The 27,407-nt window shown below is 47.1% G+C and overlaps 1 protein-coding gene and 1 long non-coding RNA gene across 6 annotated transcripts in view; one reads left to right on the top strand and one right to left on the bottom strand.

The window, feature by feature from the left end:
* Positions 1-281: 281 nt before the first annotated feature.
* On the bottom strand, positions 282-8,877 carry LOC136289203 (uncharacterized). Of its 3 annotated transcripts, XR_010720736.1 has the most exons (4): positions 8,721-8,877; positions 5,976-6,273; positions 1,134-1,276; positions 282-640 (listed from the first exon to the last, which is right to left on the bottom strand). It is a non-coding gene; the product is annotated as an uncharacterized lncRNA (long non-coding RNA). The 3 variants fall into 3 exon arrangements; XR_010720737.1 differs by lacking the exon at positions 1,134-1,276 and having other exon boundaries at positions 8,721-8,873; XR_010720735.1 differs by lacking the exons at positions 282-640; positions 1,134-1,276 and adding an exon at positions 3,943-4,428 and having other exon boundaries at positions 8,721-8,873.
* Positions 8,195-27,407, top strand: part of SEPHS1 (selenophosphate synthetase 1) — a 31,292-nt gene continuing 12,079 nt past the window's right edge. Inside the window, exons 1-4 of one of the 3 annotated variants that reach the window (XM_066182732.1) lie at positions 8,195-8,259; positions 11,397-11,658; positions 14,721-14,824; positions 26,684-26,791. In XM_066182732.1, coding sequence (XP_066038829.1) covers positions 11,466-11,658; positions 14,721-14,824; positions 26,684-26,791 — 405 coding nt within the window. In that variant the 5' untranslated portion in view covers positions 8,195-8,259; positions 11,397-11,465. Of the gene's footprint in view, positions 8,260-8,917; positions 9,053-11,396; positions 11,659-14,720; positions 14,825-26,683; positions 26,792-27,407 lie in introns of those variants that run through there. The other 2 variants (XM_066182733.1, XM_066182734.1) reach the window with 2 other exon arrangements.

The raw sequence follows: 27,407 nt of genomic DNA, 5'->3' as shown, positions 1-27,407 counted from the left end.
TTTTGTCCAAAATCTGCTAGGAATGGGAAGGGTTCACTGCTTTGGCCCCGGTGTTACCTGCTCAGTGTCAGGAGGAGCACATGAAGCTGATTTTTGGTGGCAGTTTCAGTGGCACAAGCAGACCTGCCCCAGCTCCCTGAGTTCCTCTGCTGCAATCCCCCCATCATGCCTTCACTCCTCACGCTCCCACACTCACAGCAGCTTTTGCAGAGCCATCCTGACCAAACCAACCCTAAAGTAAAGTGTAGAAACCGCATTTTTTGGATCACACATTTATTCCCTGACCCATCAGTTACAGTCTAGATACATGGATATGCTAAGGATATTTATTGGTCATAGTGAGATGTAGTTCTGCAGCTTGGATTAAATCAAAAACTGAGTTAAAAACAAAGCTCAGACTTGGCTCTGCTGTGACTCCTTAGGCTCCACAGGGATCACTCAAGCTGGGAGCAGACGGAGCTTGGGGCAACGCTTTGCATTTGGGAAGAGCAGCTATTTCCTGCTGCTTTGCTCTTTGGAATGGAGTTGCATCGGGCGGGTGCTAATTGCCTTTCTGGAAATCAAAGCAGCTGGCACGGGGGCTGTCTGCTGGTCTTCGCTTCCCCCAGGTGCTGCCCATCAGGCGGCTTTGCCTTCCTGTCTGCAAAGGGAAATACATACCTCACCTGGAGGGATGTCTCTCCCCAGGGACCCCCAGGCCGCTCCGAGCATTTGCCCTTTTCCACAGCCTTGTCCCGCTGTCCAAGTGTGAGATCCTGCAAAGGCAAATGCTGCTGTGGAGAGGTTACTTAATGCCAATGCTGGGCACAAATCCTCGGAAAACACTCTCAAATCTGGCTGCAGGGAGGGGAGGAGGAGCAGTGGGATGCAGGGAATGGGAAAGAAATGCAGAAATGGGAAAAACTTAATGTGTGATCCTTTCTCTCCCGGTGTGATTTTGTGGATTTTATTTTTAAATGCTGGGAAAAAGCCCTTTAGGAGAATGTGGAGCACCACATGACAGCACTTCCCACTACTGCCAGGTGCATCTGCTGAGTGCAAGGCTGAGTTTGGGGGTACAGAGATATGGGGAGCCCTGACACCCTCCTCCATCCACCCCCACATCCCAGCCAGTCCCACCAGAGAGGCCTCACCTCCTGGCAGCTCCAAGGATCCATCACTACATTGAAACAGCCTTTGCATCTCTTGGTGCATGTAAATCAGGGGCTTTCCAGGAGTTTCTTGAGGGAGCCACTGCCTGTGGACTCAGCAATCCTCATTCCCCCTGCTAGCTGGACTGGGAACAGGAGAGATGTTTTGGTGCTTCCTCTGCTGTGAGACTGTTATGGCAACACACTCACATGCAACCCCTCAAGGAGATCAAACCATCCATCCCCCTGCTTAGGGACTTGGGTTTGGTTTATTTTTGCTTTTCCAATGGGGAAAACACACCATTGCACAGTGGTTATCCCTGAGGAGATGAGAGGTGGCATTGGGCACACTGGTCTCTTCAGGGCACCTCACCTGCAGCTCTGAGAGCACTTTGCTCATGTTATACCTGATTCCCATATAAACCACTTTTCCCCATTTGCTCAAGTTTTAAGTGCCTGGTTGGCACAATTCCAGGTGGGATTCAGTTCTGTTTTGACAGACAACAATCCAGGTGTGTCTAGGGGATCCTAATTACATACTCATTTAATGGATACTGCTGGAGCAGGGACAGATCTGGAGGGCTGACTGCATGTCACCCTAAGGAGGGAAAAAGGAAGCTGGGAGCAGCAGCATCCTTCACTCCCACGCCCCTGGTTTCCAGCAGGCAGAGCCAGCAGGTTTGCTGAGGTCGTTCTACTCCGTGCAACAGCCACCTGTTATCCCGGGGAGCTGTTTGTTTCCCTGCTTGTGCATCCAACAAGCCTTAGTTCAGCATCAACAAGTGCCTGGCATCTCAAAAAGCTATGGATACCCCATCCCTGGAAGTGTTCAAGGCCAGGTTGGCCTTGAGCAACCCAATATATCAAAAGCTATCCCTGTCCATGGCAGGGGGTTTGGACTAGATGAACTTTAAGTCCCTTCCAACTCAAACCAGTCTGTGATTCCAAAATTCTATGGTTTAAACAGCACATTTGCACTCTGCTGTGCTTTGGCAGCAGGACATTTTTCCCGTGGACCCACCTAAATTCCCACCCACCAGTATCAACCCCCCCAGCTACTGCACAGGACTGGCAGCAGTGGAAAGCAGGAAAATCCTGGATGGAGAATAAGATAGAAGACTCCTTGCCAGAGAAATTATCTGAAGCAGGTGGTTCCAGCTCAGAAGAACTCAATTTATATTCCCAAATGACATCCTGGGAACTGCACATAGCTCCATCAACAAGCACAGCACATGCAAGGCAGATGTTTCGGCGAGTGCCAGCAGCTGGAACAGGATCGCTGGCTCAGCTCGGCTGCACCCATCACTCCAGACACTGATTTGGGAAGTCAGTGTTGGAGGCTCATCCCAAGGGAGCCTGGATCGGGTGGCTGCAGGTCTGGCTGGCAGAATCACACAGCTTATTCTGAAACAAAGGGAGGCAGCAGAGTGCAGAGCTGGGCAGGAGGAGACACTCCTGGATTATTTATAGGCTCCAGCCTTGGGAAAAACCTTGGCACAGAAAAGCACAGGCTCTGCTTGGGACCAAAGGCCATGGTGGTGACAATGGGGTTGTGCCCCTGCCATCACACTGCAGGAGCAGCTCCGCCCAGGGCACGTCCCTGCCAAAGGAAGTGGCAAATGTTTGGGGACGCCCAGGCACAGTGTGGTGGGATGTGGCTCAGGGACAAGAAGCCTACAAAAGGAGAAGGACACAAGGAGCATTCTAGTGGGCAATGCAAGGCACGAGGCTTGTCCCTAATGCAGATATTGTTGGCACAGGTGAACTTCCAGGTCTGGAGAGGAAGGAGGTGTTTCCCACATAGGCTGGGCAATGGCACTGACAAGAGTGTGGCAGAGGCTGCTGCATCACCAAGCCCCATGTGATTGTTTTATTTTCCATGTGGTGGCCAGTAACAAAGAGCAGCTGTGCTGTGCTGTGCCCCAGACTGGCAGAACAAAGAAGGTCAATGAAATGTTCCCCAGGTGTGACACAGCAAGGATGTGACAGGCCAAGACAGCAAAGGCAGGGTGGGAATACCAAATCTGATGCAGTTTTGGACAGATGTGTGTAACTCCAAGAGGGGTTCAGTAGAAGCCACCCCTAACACTGCAAGAGGCTGTGGAAGAGCACACAGGCACATCTCAGACACAAAAGTCCACCTTCTCAAAGTGCCCACAAGGCTTCCCAGAGCCAGGCATGCATCCACCTGAGGTACAACTCAGCCTGCCTGCCCTGGGTAGAGCCCTCACCACCCCAGCTCAGGGCTGGTGGCTGTGTGTACAAGCCATGTAGGTGCCTGGGCAAAAAAAAACAAATAGAAACTGGGAAGTGGAATTTCCTTTGGGGTTTTTGGGGTGGCCAAGTGCATGAGCAAAGTAGGAAATGCTTCAAAAGGGATGAGGAAGAGACAGATGTTGTGAGGGTGCCTCCTCACAGGAAGGGTTAGAGCAGCTTTATAGCACAGTGGTGTTTAACTGCTGGCGCAAAAGCAGCCAGGGGGCCCCTCACTGGGCACACAGCAAGAGAACAAGACCCCAGCAGCAGCTGTGCATACACCACCCTTCTCATTTCACAAAAGCAACTGATGGAAAATGGGGTCCAGGTGAGTCTACTCAGACCCCATGGGTCACTGATAGGCCACATCACCCCATTTGACTGCTACATGGTGGAGACTGGCAAGGGACTGGTGCTGGAGCATCATACAGGAGCAAAACCCCATGACCCCTACCCATGGGTGCTCCCTCCATGGAGGGTGCTCACCTGGATGCAGGGGATAAATACAGCCTGCAAAAACACAGAAGAAACTGCGCTTGCTTGAACTGCTGCAAACCATGATGGGAATGTTTAAAAGAAGCTGCCAGGCAGGTATGATTTACTTGGCTTTTGATAAAATCTCACATCAGAGACTATTAAAGCACCTTATCAAAGGTTAAAGGGGCAAAGTCCCCATTTGGCAACAGAAAACAAAGACAGAGAACATCTGCTCCTTGAAGCAAAAATGAGCAAACATGAAGGCACAGCAGAGGTCAACACTGGCATCATTACTATTTAATACCACTTGTATATTAATGAGAGGCAGGAAGAAGACAAAAAAAACAAGGCCAAGAAAGCCAACAATGGCCCAAACTTACTTCACTTTGTCAAAAGAGAGGGAGGTAGGGAAAAAGTCACACTGTGAGATGTGCTTTACATGAGAAATCAAATTATCACACTCAAGTTTGCCAGTGGAAGTAGTTTCAGCACATTAAACCTCGTATTCAGCCCAAGTGGGGCTGAACCAGCTGCTCCCATTTCACCAGCCACTTCATTGTGAATTCTGAAATGAGGAAAAAAAAAAAAAAGACAAACACTTTCTCTGTCATTTCTTACCCTGGTTTTAATCAGCCAGTATTTCCTCATGTTCTTGTGATGCCACAGTTTCTTGGTTACAAACATTGCAGGGGAAGGCTGCATTGTTTTATTTAAAAAAAAAAAAAAAGTTTCTGCTGACATTTAAGAAACAGAACAGGGAGAGTTCAAACTCTGATCATTTTGTAAACACCAAGGATGCAGAACCGAGCCAGAAGCCTACATGGATCAGAAATATTGCTTAGATTTAACCTGGATGTGTACACAACAAAGAACCTTAGCCAAAGAAATCTGAGCTGCTAATAATACACACGCCAGGTCATCCATGGAAAAAAGACTGATGAAATGCAGGCCCTGCACCTGTAAAGGCTACACACATCTGTCACATCCTCAAGTCAGCATAGGAGGCAGCTGGCTTTGATGAGTGATCCAGCACAGCACAGAGGGCTCTACCTTCTCTTCTTTCTCCTTTTTGCACTTCCTAAGGGGTGTGGAGCAGTCCCTTCTCATGGCCTTGGACCAAATTGTTCCAATCATGGAGTTTCTGCTGGAGATGTTGGACACAGATGACAAGAAAGTCTTTGGCAGGGAGGGAGGAAAGGAAATTTGATCAATTTTTAACTCTAGAAAACCACTGTTGGACTCCAGGAAAATGTTCCATGAAGTGGTGGTTCTAAGTAGTGTGGGCCCTTCCCAGGGCTGCTGGATCCATCACTACTCTTTCAGGGTTTTGCTTATGATCCTGCACAAAAAGGACATTCCCCTGTGTGCACAGAATTCCCTTCCTGATCCCACACTTCCTCCAGCAGCTGTTCCAAGCGTGGAGCCCCTGGAGAAGCACGGGGCACGTGTGTGCTGGGTCAGTAACACACTTGAAGCTGCAGTGAAGAGGTGGCCTGCTGCTCCTCTTGGCTTGGCTTTCTTGGCAAAGCCACTTTTCTACCCCTTTCTACCCCCACACAAAGCCTCAGCTCAGCACAGGCAGCAGGGCCTGGTGCACACGTCCACTGGGACATGTGCAGATCCACCCAAGGATGCTCCATCATTGTCTGTGCCAAGATATTGCTTTTAATTAATCAGGGCTTCAATTATGTGCAATTATCATCTCTATACCCTAATCCTGGTTAGCTTCAGCTCTGCAGAGCCATATTTGTGCCAGTACTATTGAACGTGAATTTCTATGTATCCATGTTTTCTTGCAGCCCTGCTACCACCTGGAAATCTCAATTTATTTTATTTTCCTCTCTGTTAAAGAAATGTCTAGTCCTCACAGATGCGGGGGGAAAAAAAAAGAAGATAAAAATATGATCCTATTCTGTCTTCCCTATAAAAGTATCAGAAAGGAAAAACACATAAGTTAGGGCTCAAAATCAGCAACATTATCTCATGGTTTTCCTTATGCCTCATGTTTGTTTGGTGTTTTTTATAAATGAGGTGCTGGTTGTAGAGGCGATGGCTAAATGCTGGAGAAATGTTAGATCAGAGCACCTGATTTCCAGCTCTCAAGATACTTACAGGGTTTTTTTTCAGATTGAAATCATCTCTCAAGGAACACACAGACGTAATACGAGGCCAGTGCTCAGCAAAATCAGATCGATGGCAATCAGAAGATTCCGAGATCTTCCGCCTCCTCTCCATCTGGGAGGAGGGAGAGGCACTAAGGGGTTCAAATTCCAGGTCAGGACTGCAGATGCCACGTCCTCAATTCATCTCTGCTGTCAAAACCATCAGCCAAATGCCCCACAGCTGCTCACAGAGAAACAGCTTCTGTGTGTCGAGCTTGAAATGCTTTCAGAGAGCAACACGGAGGAGCCTGAAAATCAATTAATTATACAAATATTAGTGACTTCCTAAATGTGCTCAGTGCCGGGAGCTCCCATGCACCTCTGGACCCCGGCACCACCGTCCTGGGGCACTACATTCTCTGTGAGATAAAAAGAGTAATTAAAATCAGGCAAGAAAAGCAACACTTAAATTTTTTCTCTTTCTGCCTGTTTTTAGGCAGGACTTTTTCAAAGACAGTTGCACGAAAAGCAATCTTTGAACTAACAGGCAATCACTTAATTAGGTACTTAGCTGCAAATTACATGAAGCCAAGTGCCCGTTTTATCTATTTGGAAATGTAAACTGGGCCCTGTGCTATCCCTAACACAGAAACTCCCTCCTTTATCTAGAGAAAACTTGTCTCACATGTAAAGCAAGAGTCTCATGTAAATTCTGGCTTTAATCATTTGGGGAAAGGGTCTTTGGAAGTACAGAAAGCACCTTCAGGGAGAAAAAATAACAGAGAAGACACTGGAAATCAGACATGTTAAAGCCATGTTTGATTCCAGTGATTTATATATTAAATGCATAAGAAACAAATGGGATGCTTTGCAAATCAGTGATGGAAAAGGGTTGACTTGAGCAAGCAGTCTGTGACAATCCTGGCTGGTGGGTACTAAAACACGGCACGGCATCCTAGAGTTGTGCTGAACCCATCACCACCTGCGGCAAAACAGGATTACATTTTTCCTGAAGAATGCTCAAAAACACATTCTGGGTAAAAAAAGTCACTAGTTGATAAACCCAGCCATATGGCAGTGCTCCTGCTGTGGTACCTGCCGCCTTCCATGGGCCACACACTGATCAAACCCCTTTGAGATGACATCCAAGGAAATGACACCTCTATCTCCCTGGGGCAACTGTCTTGGCTCTGCATCAGAAAAAAAAATAATGTTGGCCAAATTTTGCCCATTTTCAGGTCCACTTGGCCCCCTCACTTTCCTTGTTGTCCAACATTTTGGTGTGACAAGGATCAAATGTGACTTTTTGTCCACTTTCTGGGCAAAATTCAGCATCAATGGAGGACCTGGCTCTGCAGGTGCCGGGTCTCCTCAGCTCTGGTTAAATTTCCCACCCAAATTGTTTCCAATTGCAGTTTTCATATTGAAGGAGAAGGTGTCAGAGCAAGGTGTCAGAGCAAGGCAGACTCATGGTTCTCAGGGGAAACATCAGCGTGTGTGAGGAAGAATTTCTTCACAGAAAGGATGATTAGACATTAGAACAGATTCCCAAGGAGGTGGTGGAGTCACCACCCCTGGAGTTGTTTAAGGAAAGCCTGGAGGTGGCACTCAGTGCCACGATCTCAGAGGTCTTTTCCAATCGATTTCTAATCGATTCCGTGATTAGGGGAAATGGCTTTCAACAGAGACAGGGGAGATTCAGGTTAGATATTAAAGAATTACTTTTCACTGTTAGGGTGGTCAGGCTTTGGGACAGGTTGCCCGGGCAGGTGATGAAGTCACCGTCCCTGGAGTTAAGTTGAAGAGGCGCCTGGGTCCGGCGCTGGATGATGAGGTTTGGTATTTAAGGGGGTTACAGTAGCAGTGCAGGGCTGGACTGGTTCATCTTAAAGGTCTCTTCCAACCTTGGTGATTCCGTGATTGCAGGAAGGGACCAGACCCCCCACACGCACCCTGGCTGCCCACACGCGCTGAACTGAGGGGCGAGGGGGGCGGTGTCGCGACATGTCGCGCTGCAACGGCGCGCGCCCCCGCGCGGGAACGCGCGTGGGATGCGGTGTGAGGGGGAGCGGGAGGGGGCGGGAAGCGCCGAGCGGGGAGGCGGGAGGGAAAGGGAGGGAAAAGCAGGGAAAGGGAGGAAAAGGGGGGGTTTAACCCCCCCGTGCCCGGCGGCGGCGGCGGCATTTTCTATTCAGGCGGCGCTGAGGGAGCCCGTCGCGCCCGGTGCATTGTGGGACCGCGCTGGGAGTCCCGTTCGCGGGAGGAGGCGGAGGGCGAGGAGGCGGCGAGAGCCGGTGAGAGGGAGACCTGAGGAGGGAGGAGGAGGAGGAGGGGGGGTGCAAGGCGGGGAGATTTAAAGGGGAATTCGCCTCCACCGTTCCCGCCGGGCCGGGCGCGGGGGGCAGCGCGGCGCGGCCGGGGCGCGGGGTGTCCGCCTGGCCCGGGCCCCGCCGCCCTCCCTCGGCCCGGCCCCGGGGGAAGGGCGGAGGAAGGAGCGGGGATGGGGGGGCAGCGCCTCACCGCGATGCGGCCGCTTTAAAAAAATTTGGACGCCGGCAGCGGACGGGTTAAATTTTTCGCCCGCCGACATTTTTTTTTCCCTTTTCCCTCCTTCCCCCCCCCCCCCCCCATTCCTCCCCCCACCGCCGTGCTTCCCTCTTTCCCCATTACGGAGTATCGGCGGGGGTGTTGCTCCCAACATCCCACCGGCCGTCCCCGCCAGCGAGGGGTGAACCCCGCCCCGGTGACACCGTACCTGCACGTGGGGACACGGGGGACACCGGGGTCGGACACCCGCGGGCTCCGTCCCCGTCGCACCTCGGGAAGGGGCCGCTGCCACCGCCGCTCCGCGCGGAGCTCCTTCCTCCTCGTCCTCTTCCCCCGCCGCCTCTCCGGCCGCACAAAGAGCGGCAGCGAAGGCCCCGGGTTTGCCTCTAAAGGCAGCGGCTGGAAATTTAAGGTGTCCCGGAGCCATGTCTGCCCGCAGCGCTCCCCGCCGCATTCCCCGGATCGATGGTGGTTGCAGCGCCTCGCCTCGTGTGTCTCGGGCGGTCGGGCTGGCGGTGGGTGCGCTGGGGTTTGTTCGGGGTATGTTCCTGGCTCCAGCTTTCCCTCCCTCCCCCCCTTTTCGCTCCTGTGCTCTCCTCTCTCTGCTGTTTAGGAGGGCAAGGGTTAAACTTTAGCTTTTAATATTTATTATGCCGCTCTTTTAAAGTAAGAAACGTCTGGGTTAGGAGGTGTTGTCTGCTGCTGGGGAGGGATGCTTGTCGCTCACGGGGCAATGCTGCGTGGACTGCTGGAATCGCAGAGTGTTCTGAGTTGCAAGGGACTCACAAGGGCCATCAGTCCAGCTGCTGGCTCTGCACAGGACAGCCCCAAGAATCACACCTTGTGCCTGAGAGTTGTCCAGACTCTTCGGGAGCTCTGCCAGGCTCGGTGCTGTGACCACCAGAGTCACCAAAACTTGGTCTTGTGGGGAATGTTGCTCCCATGGGAGTCTGAATTACACAGTTGTGTGCAGCTTTAATCAGATCTTTATTAGAAGAGTTGCCCTATTCTTGCACTGGGGATGTTTTCCATTGAATGAAATCATCTTGTTTGTTTCAAGAGTTGTTTGCGAACGGGGGATCTGTGTCCTTACAGTCCTCAAGGCTGCAAAAAGTTCCTGGTAGGCTGTGGCCTCTTCGTCCATCCTTGTGAAAGTAGGCAGGGGGTGCTAAGCTTACTGCACTTATTGGTTAGATGAAGGAAGATGTTTCCCTTGTGGGGCAAACTGCTTTTTATAATTTTCTGGAATTAATTAGAATGAAGTGTTAAAAAAGAATGGAAAAAAAAATCCCCCCTCTCCTTGAAAAGCTTTTGTCTCCCAATTCTGTTGACAGGTTGTTTTCCAGACACTTTTTTTTTTTTTATTGCAAGTGCTTAGTGTCTTGCACTGGAAGACAACAGCTAGGAACTGAATTCATTGCTCATCCAAAACACGTTCTTGTAACTAGAGTTTGGATTTCTGCCCGCGCCTAGGCTTTGGAAGATTTGTTTTAAATAAGTGCCACACCTCCCAGAGAAGGAGGGAAAATGCAGTGAAGGGGAGTTGGGCTGCACATCAAAAGTTGTCAGGGAACTTAAACTTCAGTTCCTACAAATCATAGTCAGTAAATTGACTTAAAAGTTTATGGAACAGATGTACTTGTTAATAAGTGCTGTGTAGGGCAGATACAGCACAGTCTGTAGATTTACTTCTTTCCTCCATTTAGCAAAGTTGAACTTGGCAAATACCAGTCACTTGCATTCTTCTTTTCAGCTTAACCTCATTAGGGCATGACCATCAGTATCAGGTTTTGTCAGTGATGCCACTGGACTCTGTTCTTGTTGCTGTTACACAGGATTCTTGCTTTCTAAGAAACTACTACTAGACAGGGTTTTTTTAGTAATTCCTGAAAACTTGTTCTCTGAGAAAGATGAATTGTATTTTATCGCAGCCGTTCCTGTTTAGAAGTCAGTGTCTCGCTTAGGCCTCTTATTAGTTTTGGAGTGTGGTGGATGTGAGTCAGAGTGGAAAAACGTTCTAAAATTAGACATGCATTGTTAAGAATTTTATTAAATGAATTGCATCAGTGTCTTTTTACATTACCATTTTAACGGGCAATTCTCTGATTCTCCGTATCATTAGTTGACTAAAAAAGGGCTGAAGAGGCAAGAAACTTTTCAGCAATTTTTGTCTGTAAACATGCTGATAGGTAAATTGGCATGCTTGTAGGTGAACCACTCTGCTTAGATACAGCCTCTTTGTTCTCCTGCTACCTGTACTAACAGAACACGAGGAGTGTATTTTCTCCCAAGGAGAACAGGTGTATTACAGAGCTTCAGCTTCTTACTTCAGGACTGAAGCAGAGCCATTATTTGAAAAGCTTTATCTCTTTTTGAGATTAATATGTTAATGGCTAAAATTATGACCCCACACTGAGCTGAGTACAAACAGATGTCTTCTGCTGAGCATGCTGCAGGATCAGGGCCCAGGTTGCCTTGTGGAAGTTGGCCTCTGTGGTCTGGGAACTATTACTGCTTTCATTACCTCTGTGTTAAATGAGGTCGGTAAGTGTGTTAGATCCTTTTTTTAACGAAAACCTTACGCAGCATATCTGGAAAAGAAGTTAATTCTCTGGCTCACCTGGCATAGTTATAGTTTTAAATGTCAGAAGGCAGGATGAGGAGTCATCCCTTTGTAGTAGTAGGGAAATGAGTTGTGTGAGTTGTGTACACCTGTCTTAACAGGTGAACAACAGCAATGAGAGCTTTCTTTTTATTTTAACTTGCACCATGTGGAAAACACGTTTTCTTGCACATCACAGGAATTTCTAATGTTCCTTTTTTTTTTTTTTTTTTTTTTTTTTTTTTTTTTTTTTGTTAATTGTTACTTTTATTTTTCAATAAGACTGATCAGCTGAGAAACTGATCCCATTGCTCTGGGGTGGGAGAGGCCGGCAGTCTGTGGGAGAGAACCATGTCTGTTCGGGAGTCCTTTAACCCCGAAAGTTACGAACTGGACAAGAGCTTCCGTCTGACCCGATTCACTGAACTGAAGGGCACAGGCTGCAAAGTGCCACAGGATGTCTTACAGAAACTGCTCGAGTCTCTACAAGAAAACCATTTTCAGGAAGATGAACAGTTCTTGGGGGCAGTTATGCCCAGGTTGGGTAAGTAGTTGCTGCTCTGGACATTGGTGGTCCTTCTGCTCAGTTTGCTCAGTGACACGATCACATTTGTGGTTTGTTTAACCAGTTTGAAAATTGTGTGTTTTATAATGCATGTACAGCATCCAGAAAGCTGAAGAATGAATCTCATGCTGTCATTTGTTGGCATCTGGGATACAAGAATATTATCTTAATTATTTAACATCCTGGAGTGCACTCAACTACAAAGGCAAAACACTCAGAAGTGGCCACTGTGATGGGCACATGCTTAGGTGTTAGTGTGCTCCTCCCTTTCCCACCAGTAGATGCTGTGCAAACTGAAGTCATGTCAGTTAATTTCTCAGTTAATTTTAGACTTTCATGTTCATGCATTGCATTTGAATGACTCCCAGGTGAATTTCTCTTCTCCCTCCCTCCCCTCTGTTCCTGGGTCACAGAAAGTGAGCAAGAGAACTTCCTTGCTTCAGCTGCCTGGGAGCGAATTGTTTCACAATTGTCATTATTCCTTTGAGTCCTTTTACTGTTCCCCACTCTAACTCTTTTGCTCACCTATAGAAGCTGCCTGGGAAAGGCTGCCTTTCCAAGACCTCTGTGTTCTTGCCAGCTTCACTTTCTCTTTGATATTTGCACAATGATGCAAGCAATAAGGGGAAACAACCTGCACAAGCCACCTACATGGGGAACAGGGCAAACGTAGGTATTTTGATACCAGCTACTGTACCTAATATTGATATAGATAAATTAATGTAGATAATGTGTTTAATGACACTTTAAATTCTGTTTGTCTATTTACTCAGCCCTGCATATTCAATCTCTTTGCAGTGCAGAATGTTTTTTTCCCCTCAACTTAGGAATATCAATGGAGCATTTACTCTGAAGTTATTTCATTATCAGTTTAGTGTTCAATAACCTTATTTAAAATTATATAAACATTGCTAATTGTCTATTAGTAAGCTAACAGGTTGCAACCCATTATTCTGGTAGAGATTGAATATAATGAGAGATAAGTAAGGCGCCCATGCTTTTGCTTAAACAATGGGGATCTTTGTATGAAATATCTAAGCAGCAATTGTGTGTGAAGCTGGGGTGGCACTATAATTTAATATTCCCTGATGGAGGACACTTCCATCTTTTTTCATCCCCAACTTGCTATTTATATGTATTTTTCTAGACTGAGTAAGTTGTTAACAGCAACATTTCAATTTGGCAATTTTCTAAAATCAGCAATAGTTTGGTTTTAGATTTTTTTTTCTCTTACAAACTTACAGGCTCTAAACAATAATGGAACTGCTAGTAGACTTTTCTTCTACAGCTATTTGAAAAGGTGTAAAAGTAGATTTACACCATCAGTGTGTTACTGTGATACTATGTAACAGAAAATCTGTTAGTAATAGAAGGTGAAGGTCTCTTTTAAAATATGCTTTTGTTATGAGTATCCCTTTAGCAAATGTGTCTTTGGATAAATTTGGTGTGATTTGCCTTTGATGTCTTGTGCTTAAAAGATATAGACAAGTAACTTTGCCACCTGTGCATGGGCACTGTGCTTTTGAAATGCAGTCAGGAGGGAAGCTGCCAGCAGCAGGCTCAAGCTCTCCCCTTTTTAATTCTGCAAGGGTTGTTACCCAGAGCAAACTTAAATATGACTGTAAGAAACTGCAAATCTGATGTTTATTCTCAGAGCTGTTGCGGACCTGAAATCAGTCGTGGCTCTGAGCAGATTTGCTTACCCTTAGCCTGTCAGGCAGTGCTTTTGCTGAAATTGTGGAAAAAGGCACAAGTGAAGTTGGTCTTGCAGCATTATGGCACAAATAGGTGAACTGAGGGCAAAACAGCTCCTGCACTTCTCTGTACCTGCTTATGGGCCCTTCCCTGGAGGCACTGGACATCAGTCATAGTGGCTTGGGAGCTTCTGTGGAGATTGAGCAACCCTAAAATACTGCTTGGGAGGTTGTCAGTATATGTTCTTTTCCAAGGCAAGATCTCCTGGCTCTCTAGGCAGGAGAGGCAAGATCCTCTCTGCCTATATACCACTGCCTGGCAGACCTGTCCCCTCAGTAAAGCTCAAATGACAGCACCTTGCTCCATCCCTGTACAGGACACTGCCATTTGTACCTCTGGCTTGTACCTCTTGCTAGGGTAGTGTGTTTCATTAATGCATGGTGAAAGGTTCCTGTGTGACAACTGCTCCCTAAAAATGGGCTATTTTGAAGACTCTTGCCCTGTGGGGCATGCAGAGTAATTCCAGGCAGCTTGCTGCCAGCCCAGGAAGGAGGTAAGATTCCTGCCGTTGCTGCAAGGCACAAGGCTATCGATAGGGGAGTGTGGCTCAGCCAGCATGTTGTGATTCGCCACCTGCCCCTTTGTTGTGGGCTCTTATATTGCAGCAAATGCTGGGAAGCTCTAATATTGCATGTTCTGTTTGAAATATCCACTATCAGGGAAAAGATTGCTCAGAGTTGTGGTTTTTCTCCAAGGAGTTCTCTATCTGTCAGGTTCTGTTACCTGCCTATGCAACCTTCCAGCCTTGCAAGGCGAGGTTAACGTGGTTGCTAAAGCATCAGGTGGGTGAATCATCTTTCACCAAGGGCCTGGGCTGTGACCTGTGGAGTTCTTGTTCCTTCTGAAGTGAGGGAATGTCCTTTATGAGATGCTGCGTCCATTCACAACTGTCACCGTGTTTTTGCTGAGATCAGAGTGACAGGAAAACCTATTTGCTTTTGACAATATCAGTGTACTTTGTTCCTCTTAACTTTAAATGTACTTACATAAAAGCACAGATGTTCTTGCTCTGCTTATGCTGCTGCAGAAGGATAAAGAACATTGTAGTTTATTTTTGCCTCCAGCCATTTGCACTTATGTTCAGTTTCAACTGGGCGTTCTCTTTCTTTGCTTGTTTTTTCCTCTTATTTTTGCTATGTGTTTTCTCTGATGAAGGAATTTGCCATGTCTGTTTAGGCAGTGTTAGGAGTTGTATTTCACAGACATGTTTTATAAACTCTTTTGTTAAGAGCAACAGATAATTCAGGGCACAGTTACCCACCTCACTCATGGATTTGTCTTTGCAGGAATTGGGATGGACACTTGCGTTATTCCATTAAGACATGGAGGTTTGTCATTAGTCCAGACGACAGATTATATTTATCCTATTGTGGATGACCCTTATATGATGGTAAGTTGGCTAAACTTGGTTCTTGAGTCTGTTGATGATTTGGGTTTCTCACCAACCTGATGGCAGTTCTGACAGTTTCTTCTAGATGTGCAGTGCTAATTGTGTGATGAATTGCATTCAGAGTCTGTCCTAAGTAGACATTAAGAGGGAAAGGCATAATTGCATCCTAGAATCTCCCATGTTGGCCAAGAATTCTGCAGTGCTGCTTTCTGTGTAGGTGAAAGTTGGGAGAACTGCCACCTTTAATTCAGATTTCCCTTCATCTCTTGTTCTGTGGGCTTTGGTTTGAAGAACCCAAAAGGGGGAAAAAGAGCAGCCTTTGAAGTAGCAGAGAATAAACTCCACTTACGAGCACAACTACATTGTAATTGGCCTTTTCTGAGGTATTGAAATAACCAGGTAACCCATTAGAACTGGAAATACCTCATGTCAGTGGTTAGCAATAGCACCTGGCAATTTCAGAGTGCCTTGTGAACACCAGCTTTCCTGTGGTGCTACCTCCACCTGATCATGGACACATTGAAATGACAGGTGGGAAGGTGTGTGCACTTTGGCCTTGGTTCCTTCTGTGTTCCTGTCACGTTTAGTCTCTCAGCAGAGATTCCTGCATGTGTGGCAGTGATCAGTATTGACTTGACCACATCCTGGGAAAGAAATGAGCTTAAAAAAAAGACTTTATTAAAACTATGAGGAAATGTTATATGAAAGGTGCTAGAATTCATGTTTTCTGTGGTTTGGATGTGACACCATTGCTTTTACGACTGTTGGTGTGACTGAATGTTTTATGTGCTGCTGTTGGTTTGTTTGGTCTGTGTGACCTGTCTGGTAGGTTTTGGACAGTTTGAGATTGGGACCATCTTTTTTTCTTTTAACATGCTTGATCATGTGTTGTGCACATATGTAAGCCTAGGTCCTGTAATTTCTCTTCCAGGAGAGGTCTCTTTCTGCAAACTGAGCAGCCAAAAAAATCTCAGGCTGGCCTCTGGAGTATGGAGTTGTTGAGCTCTCCTGAGAAATTTGATTCAAGTGGGTTGCTTTAATATCATGTGGGAACTTGTCAGGGACCAGAGGAAAAAAACTGTTTTGGAGATCTGTGTTCAAGTTCATCATCTGAGAAACTCTTTTCTCACCTTGTAACAAAGACTTGAGGGACAGTGTTAAAGGTTGTGATGAAGGGGGAGGGTTGCTTTGTTTGGAGATACAAAGGGTTTGTAATGCCACAGGAGTAGATAGATGGGCCTGTGCCCAGATGAGGTTTAGGTCAGTGTGGTAGGAGTGGAATGTAAATTTGGCCTTAGTCCAGCTTTAGTGGTTGCATCATAGTTACAGTCTGTGCTGTGATCCACATGCACCAGCAGCTGTAACCTTGTGCTGTCTAACTCTCAAGTCCTTCACTTTTCATTCTTGAGGGCATTTATTTTAATCTGGTGGCTGGCTCCTTCCTAATCTGTTTACATATGTGTATTTCTTCCTAAGAGCTAATTGAGGATGGGGATTCTGTTGCGAGGCTTCTTGCTGATACCACCAGTGATGATCCAGCAGAATTATTGCTCCTGGACCCTGTCCTCAGAGCTCTCTCTTGAGGGCCAGAGTACCCCAAGGGTCAGTATAGATTACCTCTTACTTGTGTGGACCAACATTGGTTAGAGGACAGTCAAATACAATTTGCCACAGGGTTTATGGTTGGTTGTTACAAGCAGAGGAATTGTGAGTCTTAAGAATTTTGAGTTGATGTCCAGGCTGTATAAAGGAGTGTGCTCTGACCTCCTCTGCTCAAGACAGACTGCTGCTACCCTGCTTCTCCAGCTGCTCCTTTTCCTGGGCTTCAGTCCAGATGTCCCCTGACCACACCTGTTGTTACTGTGTTACTAGCATCACTCACCTGCTGTGCACACTCTCCTTGCCCTTCCCCTCAGTCTCTTTACCCAGGCACTTCTAGTCTGGTTTTGAGTGGGTATTCCCTCATCTAGAGTCTCTTCCTTTTTTTGTGCACAGGATTTACCTGCAGCTCCTTATCTGATCTCTCTTCCTAATTGGAGGAGAGGAAGCAGAGGGAAAGCCAAAAGTGCAAATGAACTCCAAGCAGGGTGCTGTGACCAAAGGGATTAGGAAACAGCTGAGGAAGGCAAAACTGCTTGTGGACTCAGCTGAACTTCCGATTTCTGCTTCAGAAAACAGATTTCTCTCACTCTGGCACTGCCTATTTTAAAACTTAAGTTCTGCAGTTATATGCAAAATCATTCTTCCTTCTTTTCCTCCTCTTTTACTTTGGCTTTGTCCTTGAAAACACACAGTCCATGTGCAAAATTATCCCTAGGATGTACACCTGTAAAATCCACACCAAGCATAGGATTTATTCAGCTTAAATGGTTTATTAGAAAAGTCACAAGCAATTGAAAAAAGTTTTGTAATAAGTATCAATCCACTGGGACTAGTTCTGGATATTGGCCTCTGTTGTAGCACTGTGGAGACATCTCTTTGAGTACAGGATCAGGGAACTGGCTGGTTTGAGAGAGTACATTTTCCCCCCTCCACCCAGGAACCTTTTTGTTGCTGTTTTAAGAACTTTCACTCAGGACTAGAGATGAGTGTCTGATTCTTCATCCTTTGCCCTTACAAATAGTTCTTAGAATTGCACACAGATCTTTGTGTTTCAAGGCAAGTGGCCTGCAGGACCTGGCCGGGCTGACCCCTGTTGGGTTTGCTGCTGTTCACAAAAGCCCTGTGTTGTTCTCTCTGCTCCTTCGGACTTGGGAATTGCACTTCCCTGAATTTGTTTCCATAGTGGTTTTGTCAGTTGGCAACAGCATTATTAGACTGACCTCTGACTATCAGAAGTGTTGTCCTTATGGTTTTAAAAACTTATCTGTCATTCTTAACAGGGCACAAACCAGCAGTTTGCTTGGTAAATACTGAAGATAACAGAGAATGGCTTGATAGTCCCACAAAAGGGGAATGGCAGGCATATAGTACTTTAACAGCCAATAGTGCTGTACATAACTTTTTTCTTAATAGTTTAAGATTTAAATGATTAAAATATATTCCAGTTCCAAATATCAGAGGTTCCCCTGATGCCATCGAAAACTCTTGAATTTATGAAAAACTGTATTATATTTATTTGTGATTTGGAGATGTTTCATGTCATCACCAAGTGAAGTAACTGCCTGAAAATATTACCTTTTTGGCAAGTTGTATCAAATAAGTATGTTGTTGCTTTTACCATGGGAGTGTTGCCTTTGAACATAATGAAAAGCATAGACTAGAAGTCATAAAGTGTAGTAGTTTGAAGGCAAAACAAATGAGAGGCTCCAAGTCAGAGATACAATTTAATAGGAAAAAAGAAAAAAAGGAAAGAAAGTAAAATAAAATCGATGCAATAATACAAAAGACCACTGACAGAGTCAGAATACAACTTGAGCGTAGTGATGGAAGCAGTCTAGATGAGGTGGTCTTCCTGAAGCAGTGATCTTGTAGAAAGGTCTGGTAGCTCGGGTCCTCTGGGAATCCAGTGGGTAAGCGCCCCTCTGGTGTTCAGAGTCTCAGCTTATATCCAGGCTGGAATGCTTGGTTTCTCCCTCTGGGCGGAGCATCCCACAATGGGATGGTGAGTCATGTGATAAGGCCTGATGGGCCCATTAACAGGAGGTAGTCCAGGAGGGGGTTATCTGTGAGCTGTGTAGCAAAGGTGCTGATGGGCCATTAACAGAAGATAAGCCAGAGTGGAGGAGGCAGGGAGCACTGCCTCACCTGGTTTCAACAGTTCATGAAGATGGTGATAGAATATACTTCAACCCAGGACATTATCCACCCCTTATTCTATTACCATCTACATCATCCCAAATCAATACCTTCCTTAAACTACACACACACACACATATATATATAATGAAATCTTACACACAGTTCTCACTTAAAATAAGGTCTCCTTGTGGTACACAGTGGGTGTCCCCATCCTTTTGCATCACCCACCAAGTGTAACCAGGTCCTTGTGCAAAGACAACCCCACGGATGGGTTTGCCCTTGCCCGAGGTGGGATTAATCTAAACAGTCTTTTCTAACATACCTCTCATGTGTACCACAGGGACCCTATCTCTATCCACTGTATGCAAGGATTCAGACTGGGCAGGACCAGCTCGATTGATGGACCCTCGGGTATTGACCATCCAGGTGGCCTTCGCTAAGTTCTGTTTTCAATTTTTGAAGGTCCCTCCACCAAGTGCCTTAAGGGTAGTTTTAAGCAGTTCATTGCAGCGTTCCACCTTCCCGGCAGCTGGTGCATGGTATGGGATATGGTATATCCATTCGATTCCGTGTTCTCTGGCCCAAGTGCTTATGAGGCCATTCTTGAAATGAGTCCCGTTGTCTGACTCAATTCTCTCAGGGGTGCCATGTCTCCACAGGACCTGCTTTTCCAGACCCAAGATGGTGTTCCGGGCAGTAGCATGAGGCACAGGGTAGGTCTCCAGCCATCCAGTGGTTGCTTCCACCATGGTGAGCACGTAGCGCTTGCCTTGGCGGGTTTGGGGAAGGGTGATGTAGTCAATTTGCCAGGCTTCCCCATACCTATACTTTGACCATCGTCCGCCATACCACAGAGGCTTCACTCGCTTGGCCTGTTTGATCGCAGCACAGGTCTCGCAGTCATGGATAGCCTGGGAGATGCTGTCCATAGTAATGTCCACCTCTCGGTCACGAGCCCATCGATATGTTGCATCTCTCCTTTGATGACCAGAGGCATCATGAGCCCAACGAGCTAGGAACAATTCTCTTTTGTGCTGCCAGTCTAGATCAACCTGAGATACTTTCACCTTGGCAGCTCGATCTACCTGCTCATTGTTATGATGTTCTTCATTAGCCCGACTCTTGGGTACGTGCGCATCCACGTGTTGAACCTTCACGGTCAGCCTTTCTACTCGGGTGGCAATGTCCTGCCAAATCTCAGCAGCCCAGATGGGTTTTCCTCTGCGCTGCCAGTTGGCCTTTCTTTAGCGGTCTAGCCATCCCTACAGAGCATTAGCTACCATCCATGAGTCAGTGTAGAGATAGAGCCTTGGCCACTTCTCTCGTTCAGCAATATCCAAAGCCAGCTGGACAGCTTTAAGCTCTGCGACCTGACTCGATCCACCTTCTCCCTCGGTAGCTTGTGCAACTCGTCATGTGGGGCTCCATACAGCAGCTTTCTATTTCCGGTTAGCACCTACAATTCGGCAGGAACCGTCGGTGAAAAGGGCATATCGTCTCTCACTCTCTGGTAGCTCGTTATATGGTGGGGCTTCCTCGGCCCGTGTCACTTGCTCCTCCTCTTCTTCAGAGGATAATCCAAAGGTCTCACTTTCAGGCCAGTTTGTTATAATTTCCAGAATCCCAGGGCGATTCAGGTTTCCAATACGGGCGCGCTGCGTGATCAGGGCGATCCATTTGCTCCACGTGGTGTCGGTGGCGTGATGTGTGGTAGGAACCTTTCTCTTGAACATCCACCCCAGCACCGGTAGTCGAGGTGCCAGAAGCAGCTGTGCTTCAGTACCAATCACCTCTGAGGCAGCTTGGACTCCTTCATAGGCGGCTAAGATTTTTTTCTTTGTGGGAGTGTAGTTGGCTTTGGATTTTCTGTAGCTTCGGCTCTAGAATTTCAGTGGTCGTCCTCGAGTCTCACCCGGCACCTTCTGCCAAAGGCTCCATGACAGACCGTGGCTCTCGGCTGCAGAGTAAAGCACATTCTTCACCTCTGATCCCGTCCTGACTGGGCCAAGGGCTACCGCATGAGCGATTTCCTGCTTGATCTGGGCGAAAGCTTGCTGCTGTTCTGGGCCCCAGTGGAAATCGTTCTTCTTGCGGGTAACCAGGTAGAGAGGGCTCACGATTTGGCTATACTTGGGAATGTGCATCCTCTAGAAACCTATGGCACCTAGGAAAGCTTGTGTTTCCTTCTTGTTGGTCGGTGGAGACATTGCAGTGATCTTATTGATGACTTCAGTGGGAATCTGACGCCGTCCATCTTGCTACTTCACTCCCAGAAACTGGATCTCTCGAGCAGGTCCCTTGACTTTGCTCCTCTTGATGGCGAAGCCGGCCTTCAGGAGAATCTGAATGATCTTCTCTCCCTTCTCAAAGACTTCTGTTGCAGTGTTTCTCCACACGATAATGTCGTCAATGTATTGCAGGTGTTCTGGAGCCTCACCCTTTTCCAGTGCAGCCTGGATCAGTCCATGGCAAATGGTGGGACTGTGCTTCCACCCCTGGGGCAGTCGGTTCCAGGTGTACTGCACGCCCCTCCAGGTGAAGGCAAACTGAGGCTTGCATTCTGCTGCCAGAGGAATGGAGAAAAAGGCATTTGCAATATCAATGGTCGCATACCATTTTGCTGCCTTGGATTCCAGCTCATACTGAAGCTCCAACATGTCTGGTACGGCAGCGCTCAGTGGTGGTGTGACTTCATTCAGGCCACGGTAATCCACTGTCAGTCTCCATTCTCCGCTGGACTTACGCACGGGCCATATAGGGCTATTAAAGGGTGAACGAGCCTTGCTTACCACCCCTTGGCTTTCCAGCTCACGAATCATCTTATGGATGGGGACCACAGAGTCTCTGTCGGTGCGATATTGCCGACGGTGCACTGTTGCTCGGGCGATCGGCACCTGTTGTTCTTCAACTTTCAGTAGTCCCACAGCAGAGGGGTCGTCTGAGAGTCCAGGCAAGGTACTCAGTTGTCTGATGCCTTCTGTCTCTAGAGCAGCTATGCCAAAAACCCAGCGGTATCCTCTTGGGTCTTTGAAATACCCATTTCTGAGATAGTCTATGCCCAAAATGCATGGGGCCTCTGGACCAGTCACAATGGGGTGTTTCTGCCATTCTTTCCCAGTTAGACTTACTTCAGCTTCCAGTACAGTCAGCTCCTGGGATCCTCCTGTCACCCCAGAAATGGAAATGGGTTCTGCTCCCACGTACCTTGATGGCATCAGAGTACACTGAGCACCCGTATCAACCAGAGCCGTATATCTTTGTGGGTCAGATGTTCCAGGCCATCGGATCCACACAGTCCAGTAGATCCGATTGTCCCTTTCCTCTACCTGGCTAGAGGCAGGGCCCCCCTATTCCTGGTCATGGCATACATTGCTCTCTTCTTGTAAATATGTTTCTGAGGTTCCTTCAAGAGGATCAGTCATATCATCATTCCTGTACCGTCTGGAGTTCTGTGCACGAGAGACCGGAGCAACATTGATTCTAGATGGGCTCTTTGTGGTAGGTGTTTCTCTTTTCAGTTCACGTACCCGGGCTGCTAAGGAGGAGGTGGGTTTTCCATCCCACTTCCTCATGTCTTCTCCATGCTCCCGAAGAAAAGACCAGAGGTTACCTCGGGGTGTGTATCCTCTCTCCCTGGCTGGGGAGCGCCTGCTCCTAATGGCAGAGACTCTCATTGGCTCTGGCTGGATATGGTAAATTTCTTCCTTAAGTTCTTTTTTCAGTTTCTGATGGCCTTCTTCAATCAAGTTCCGGACTTGCTCAGCCAGTCTTGTCTCCACAGACGAGACATGGGTACGAACTGGGGCAGTGACAGTGTCCTCGTAAATTCTTAGTTTATTAGCCAAGACACCTACCCTGTCCTCACCTTCCCTCCATTGCAGTGTTGCCAGGTAACGTGAGTACATCTCGGGTCCAAGCCGTGCAAATCTCAACCACATCCGTGATGTGCACTGGACACCATCTGGGTTTTTAGGAAATCTCTCATCTTCTGAAAAAAGGATTTCCAACACAGCCAATTCCCTCAGGCATCGGATACCTTGTTCTATTGTGTTCCATTTTCCTTGGTGCACTTGGAGGTCTTCTTTACAAAGGTATCTATCCTTCACACTTGTTAGCAGTCGCTGCCAGAGGCTGAGAGGTTCTTGGCTTTTCCCAATCCCCTGGTCAATGACCACATCCCGGGACAATGATCCCAGTTGCCTGGCCTCACTTCCATCCAGAATGGTGTCATTGGCTGCAGCGTCCCAGATGCGGAGCAGCCAGGTCAGGATGGACTCGTTGGTCTGGCGGGTGAATTCCCTTCGCAGGTCACGCAGCTCACCCAGAGATAGAGAGCGAGTGATGATTTCTGGCTCTGTCTCTTCTGCTGATTGTGAAGGTCCTGCCGCACCCTCATCAGTCACTATGCGGACTGATTTGGTCCTTGATTTCTTCTTCTGAACGGGGGCAACTGCTACTGGTTTAGGCTGTTCCGGTTCAGTGATGGTTTGTGTGGAGATGCTGATGGCACCCTTAGTCCCTTTCTCCTCTGTGACAGTCTGCGTAGATGTGGACACTGTTGCCTCACTTTTGGCTTCTTTCTCCTCTGTGACGGTCTGTGTAGATGAGGACACTGTTGCCTTGCCTTTGGTTCCTTTCACCTCTGTGACACTCTGTGTAGACACTGATATCGTTGCTCTGCTTCTTTTTCCCTCTTCCTCTTCCTTCAGAACACGCTGTATCACACCATGTAGTGTTTTGATTCTAAGCATGGTGCGGGCCGTGCAGAGAAGACAAAGCAGGACTAACAACAACATCATGCTGTCTTTGGCATCCAGAGGGTATTCCATATTTTCAAAAACTGCTGTGTCATGCCTGAAAAGCTGGAAAAAATCATTCTTCACCCCTCCCCACAGGGGCTGGGTGAGATTGTTGAGGCCCCAGATGTAGCATCCTAGACCAGAACAAGAAAACAAAAGTGGGTGTATATTCTGAATAATGTTCATTGCCTCAGAGTTTATCAAGCAATGGACATAATAGACTACTAAAGCAATTTTAGTACCATACCCTGGTCTACGCAGGAGCATTAAGACTGGCAGATAGTACCCCAGTTGTGGAAAAATATAGAGAGATAGATATAAGACACATGTAAGCATGTTGAGCATCATAGCGAACAGGTGTCTTCTTCAATACAAAATTGTAATTCTGACTTTTCTCAGTGCCTCGTGCCCCACGTTGGGCGCCAAAATTGTAGTAGTTTGAAGGCAAAACAAATGAGAGGCTCCAAGTCAGAGATACAATTTAATAGGAAAAAAGAAAAAAAGGAAAGAAAGTAAAATAAAATCGATGCAATAATACAAAAGACCACTGACAGAGTCAGAATACAACTTGAGCGTAGTGATGGAAGCAGTCTAGATGAGGTGGTCTTCCTGAAGCAGTGATCTTGTAGAAAGGTCTGGTAGCTCGGGTCCTCTGGGAATCCAGTGGGTAAGCGCCCCTCTGGTGTTCAGAGTCTCAGCTTATATCCAGGCTGGAATGCTTGGTTTCTCCCTCTGGGCGGAGCATCCCACAATGGGATGGTGAGTCATGTGATAAGGCCTGATGGGCCCATTAACAGGAGGTAGTCCAGGAGGGGGTTATCTGTGAGCTGTGTAGCAAAGGTGCTGATGGGCCATTAACAGAAGATAAGCCAGAGTGGAGGAGGCAGGGAGCACTGCCTCACCTGGTTTCAACAGTTCATGAAGATGGTGATAGAATATACTTCAACCCAGGACATAAAGCCAGGTGTTGGTTACAGTTCTGCAGCTGTAAACCTAAAACAACTTTCATAAAATGCATGGAGTCTTTCAGAGTAACACAACAGAATTTGTCCTATATTTTAAAATATCTTGCTGTGCCTTAGGGCAAACCCTGTATGAGGAAGTTCTGCATCTTTATGAGGAAAGCTGATGTCTCATCTGAGCTGAGGTCCATACCTCAGAAACCCTGACTCAGATCCATTAATTTAGTAAAATTAGAGTAACTAACCTCATGCAATGCAAGTGATGGATCTCGGTCCTGTCAGCTTCCTGACTTAAAGGAATCTTCAGCAGACAAACAGTTTTATCTCTTGTACAAGTTTTTGTTAATGAAGATACTCACATACGCAACAGTCAGTAAAATTGTTGGTGCTGTACCAAATTTCAGTCTGATCTTGTCACCTGGAAAGTGACAGATCACACACAGAGAATCACAGAATCACTCTGTTGGAAGACACCTTCAAGGTTATCAAGTCCAACCCAGCCCCAATACGTCAACTAGACCATGGCACCAAGTGCCACATCCAGTCTTTCTTTAAACACATCCAGAGATGGTGACTCCACTACTTCCCCAGGCAGACAATTTCAGTACTTTATCACCCTTCCTGTAAAAAACATTTTCCTGATATCCAACGTATATTTCCCTTGGTGCAGCTTAAGGCTGTGTCCTCTCATTTTATCATTTGCTGCTGGGAGAAGGATATCAACCCCCACCTGACTATAATCACCTTTCATTCAGGAAGTTGTAGAGGGTGATAAGTCTGAGTCTCCTTTTCTCCAGGCTAAACAACCCCAGCTCCCTCAGCTGTTCCTTATAAGGGTTTGTGTTCCAGGCCCCTCACCAGCCTTTTTGCCTCCTCTGGATGTGCCCAAGTGTCTCAATGTCCTTCCTAAACTGAGGGCCCAGAACTGGACACAGCACTCGAGGTGTGGCCTCACCAGTGCCAAGTACAGAGGAAGAATGATCTCCCTGCACCTGCTGGCCACGCTATTCCTGATCCAGGCCAGGTGCCACTGGCATTCCTGGCCACCTGGGCACACTGCTGGCTCATGTTCAGCTGCTGTCACCAGCACCCCCAGGTCCCTTTCTGCCTGGGCACTGTCCACCCATGCTGGCGCCAGCCTATAATATTGCAGGGAGTTACTGTGGCCAAAATGCAGGACTTGGCACTTGGACTTTTTAAATGTCATCCTACTGGATTCTGACCACCCATCCAACCATTCCAGGTGTCTGCAGAGCTCTCCCTCCTTCCAACACATGCTCCCAGCTTAGTGTCATCTTACTAATGAAAGACCCAATTACCCTCATCCATGTTGTCAATAAAAATATTGAACAGAGCTGGCCCCAGCACAGACCCCTGAGGGACACCACTGGTGACTGTCCCCAGCTGGATGCAGCACTGTTCGCCACCACTCTCTGGGCCCCGGCCACACAGCCAGTTCCTAACCCAGCAAAGAGTGCTCCCGTCCAAGCCATGGGTTGCCAGCTTTTCCAGGAGTATGCTGTGGGACACAGTGTCAAAGGCCTTGCTGAGGTCCAGACAGACAACATCCACAGCCTTTCCCACATCCACCAGGCAGGTAAACACATCTCTCTCACTGTGGGAGTGGTGGGGATACACAGTTTCCCTCAGTGGTGGCAAATCCAGTTCTTGGGAGCCCTGAGCTCCTTTATTCCCTGCACATGCTGTCATGCCCAGAGCAGAGGAAGCAGCCCTGTGTGGGTGTGTGCTGGCAGCACAGCTGTATCCTCCGGGAAGAGGAGTTCTATCCTAGAAACTGAGGAGTGAAGACATGGCCTCCAGAGTAGTGCAGGGAATAAACATCTTTCTCATCAAGGACCTGTCTCCTGCATATTCTGATGCAGAAGTTCAGCAGTATGTGCTTTTTGGATTAACTTCCTAGCAGTTGTGAAGTCCATGCTATGGCCATCTCCATCAGGATGTACAGTTCTGTGCTAGAATAAAGTTGATAGGAATATACCATGTTTAGTAAACAGAGCTTGTTATCAAAGATGGACTGTTGATCTTCAGCCTCTCAAATTGAGCATTAAGTCTGAACTCTGGGATTCCTATTCCTCTGAAGTCAGTGGGACAGTGTGTTGACCAGGACACCTGGGATGAATTCTCTTCGTACCTGTAAAAGGAAGGATACCTGCACTTCTCGGTGGGCACATAACACATAAGGGATCATACCTAATCTCTGGCTGGGTTTCTTAATGCTGTGGAGTAAGAAGCTGTGTCAGTGCAAACTCACACTGGAAGCTTTGCTCGTGGAGGGTGTTTAAACATTCACCAACAGTGCTGCGGATTTTTTTTTCTTGTTTTTCTTTGTTTTTCAGGGACGAATAGCATGTGCCAATGTCCTAAGTGACCTTTACGCCATGGGGGTCACAGAATGCGACAACATGTTGATGCTCCTTGGAATCAGCAATAAAATGACAGATAGGGTAAGATTTTTGGCACTTCATCTTGATGAAAGACTCAAACAGCTAAATGTGCTTAGAATATATTTACCTTTAGTGTGTTTTCTCCTCAAAGTTTGAAGCTGTTTAAAGAAGAGATGGTCTTACTGAATGGCTTACTTCATTGCCTCATAAACATTCTGAGGTCATGTGCCAGAAGTTCAGTTTTCTGTGGCATTGTAATCTGCTGCCTTCATCCCCACCAAAAGGGGGTGCCTCCTTCTATCAAAGGCCAGCATTTGATTGCCAATTTATCTGTCAATCTGGATAGATAATTATGGGTTGGTTTTGCTTTTTTAAAATTATTTTATACTTTTTTTTTTTGTGGAAGGGATCAGCATGTATGTTTGTTTTGCTATAGCAAAAAAGGGATGTTTATTCTTAAAAGGATATAAGTTAAAACTTTGATGGTTAATGGAGCCCAAATACATCTTGATTAAATGTTGCCTTTCAGCACTACACTGCTGTGGCTGTACCTGATTACAGCAGCGGGATAGTTGCTCTGAATTTCCAGAACTCTGATTACTCTATAAGACCTTTTGAAGAATGTTTCTTCAGTGTAAGAGTGTCTTTGCACCTCGTCTACACAGAGCTGTAAAAC

Source organism: Chamaea fasciata, unplaced genomic scaffold, assembly GCF_029207755.1.
Source record: "Chamaea fasciata isolate MVZ Bird 193981 ecotype frontalis unplaced genomic scaffold, bChaFas1.0.hap1 SCAF_5, whole genome shotgun sequence".
In the NCBI taxonomy this organism is placed as follows: Eukaryota; Metazoa; Chordata; class Aves; order Passeriformes; family Sylviidae; genus Chamaea; species Chamaea fasciata.
The sequence above is the reverse complement of the archived record's forward strand: the minus strand, read 5'-3'. Positions and strand labels throughout refer to the sequence as shown.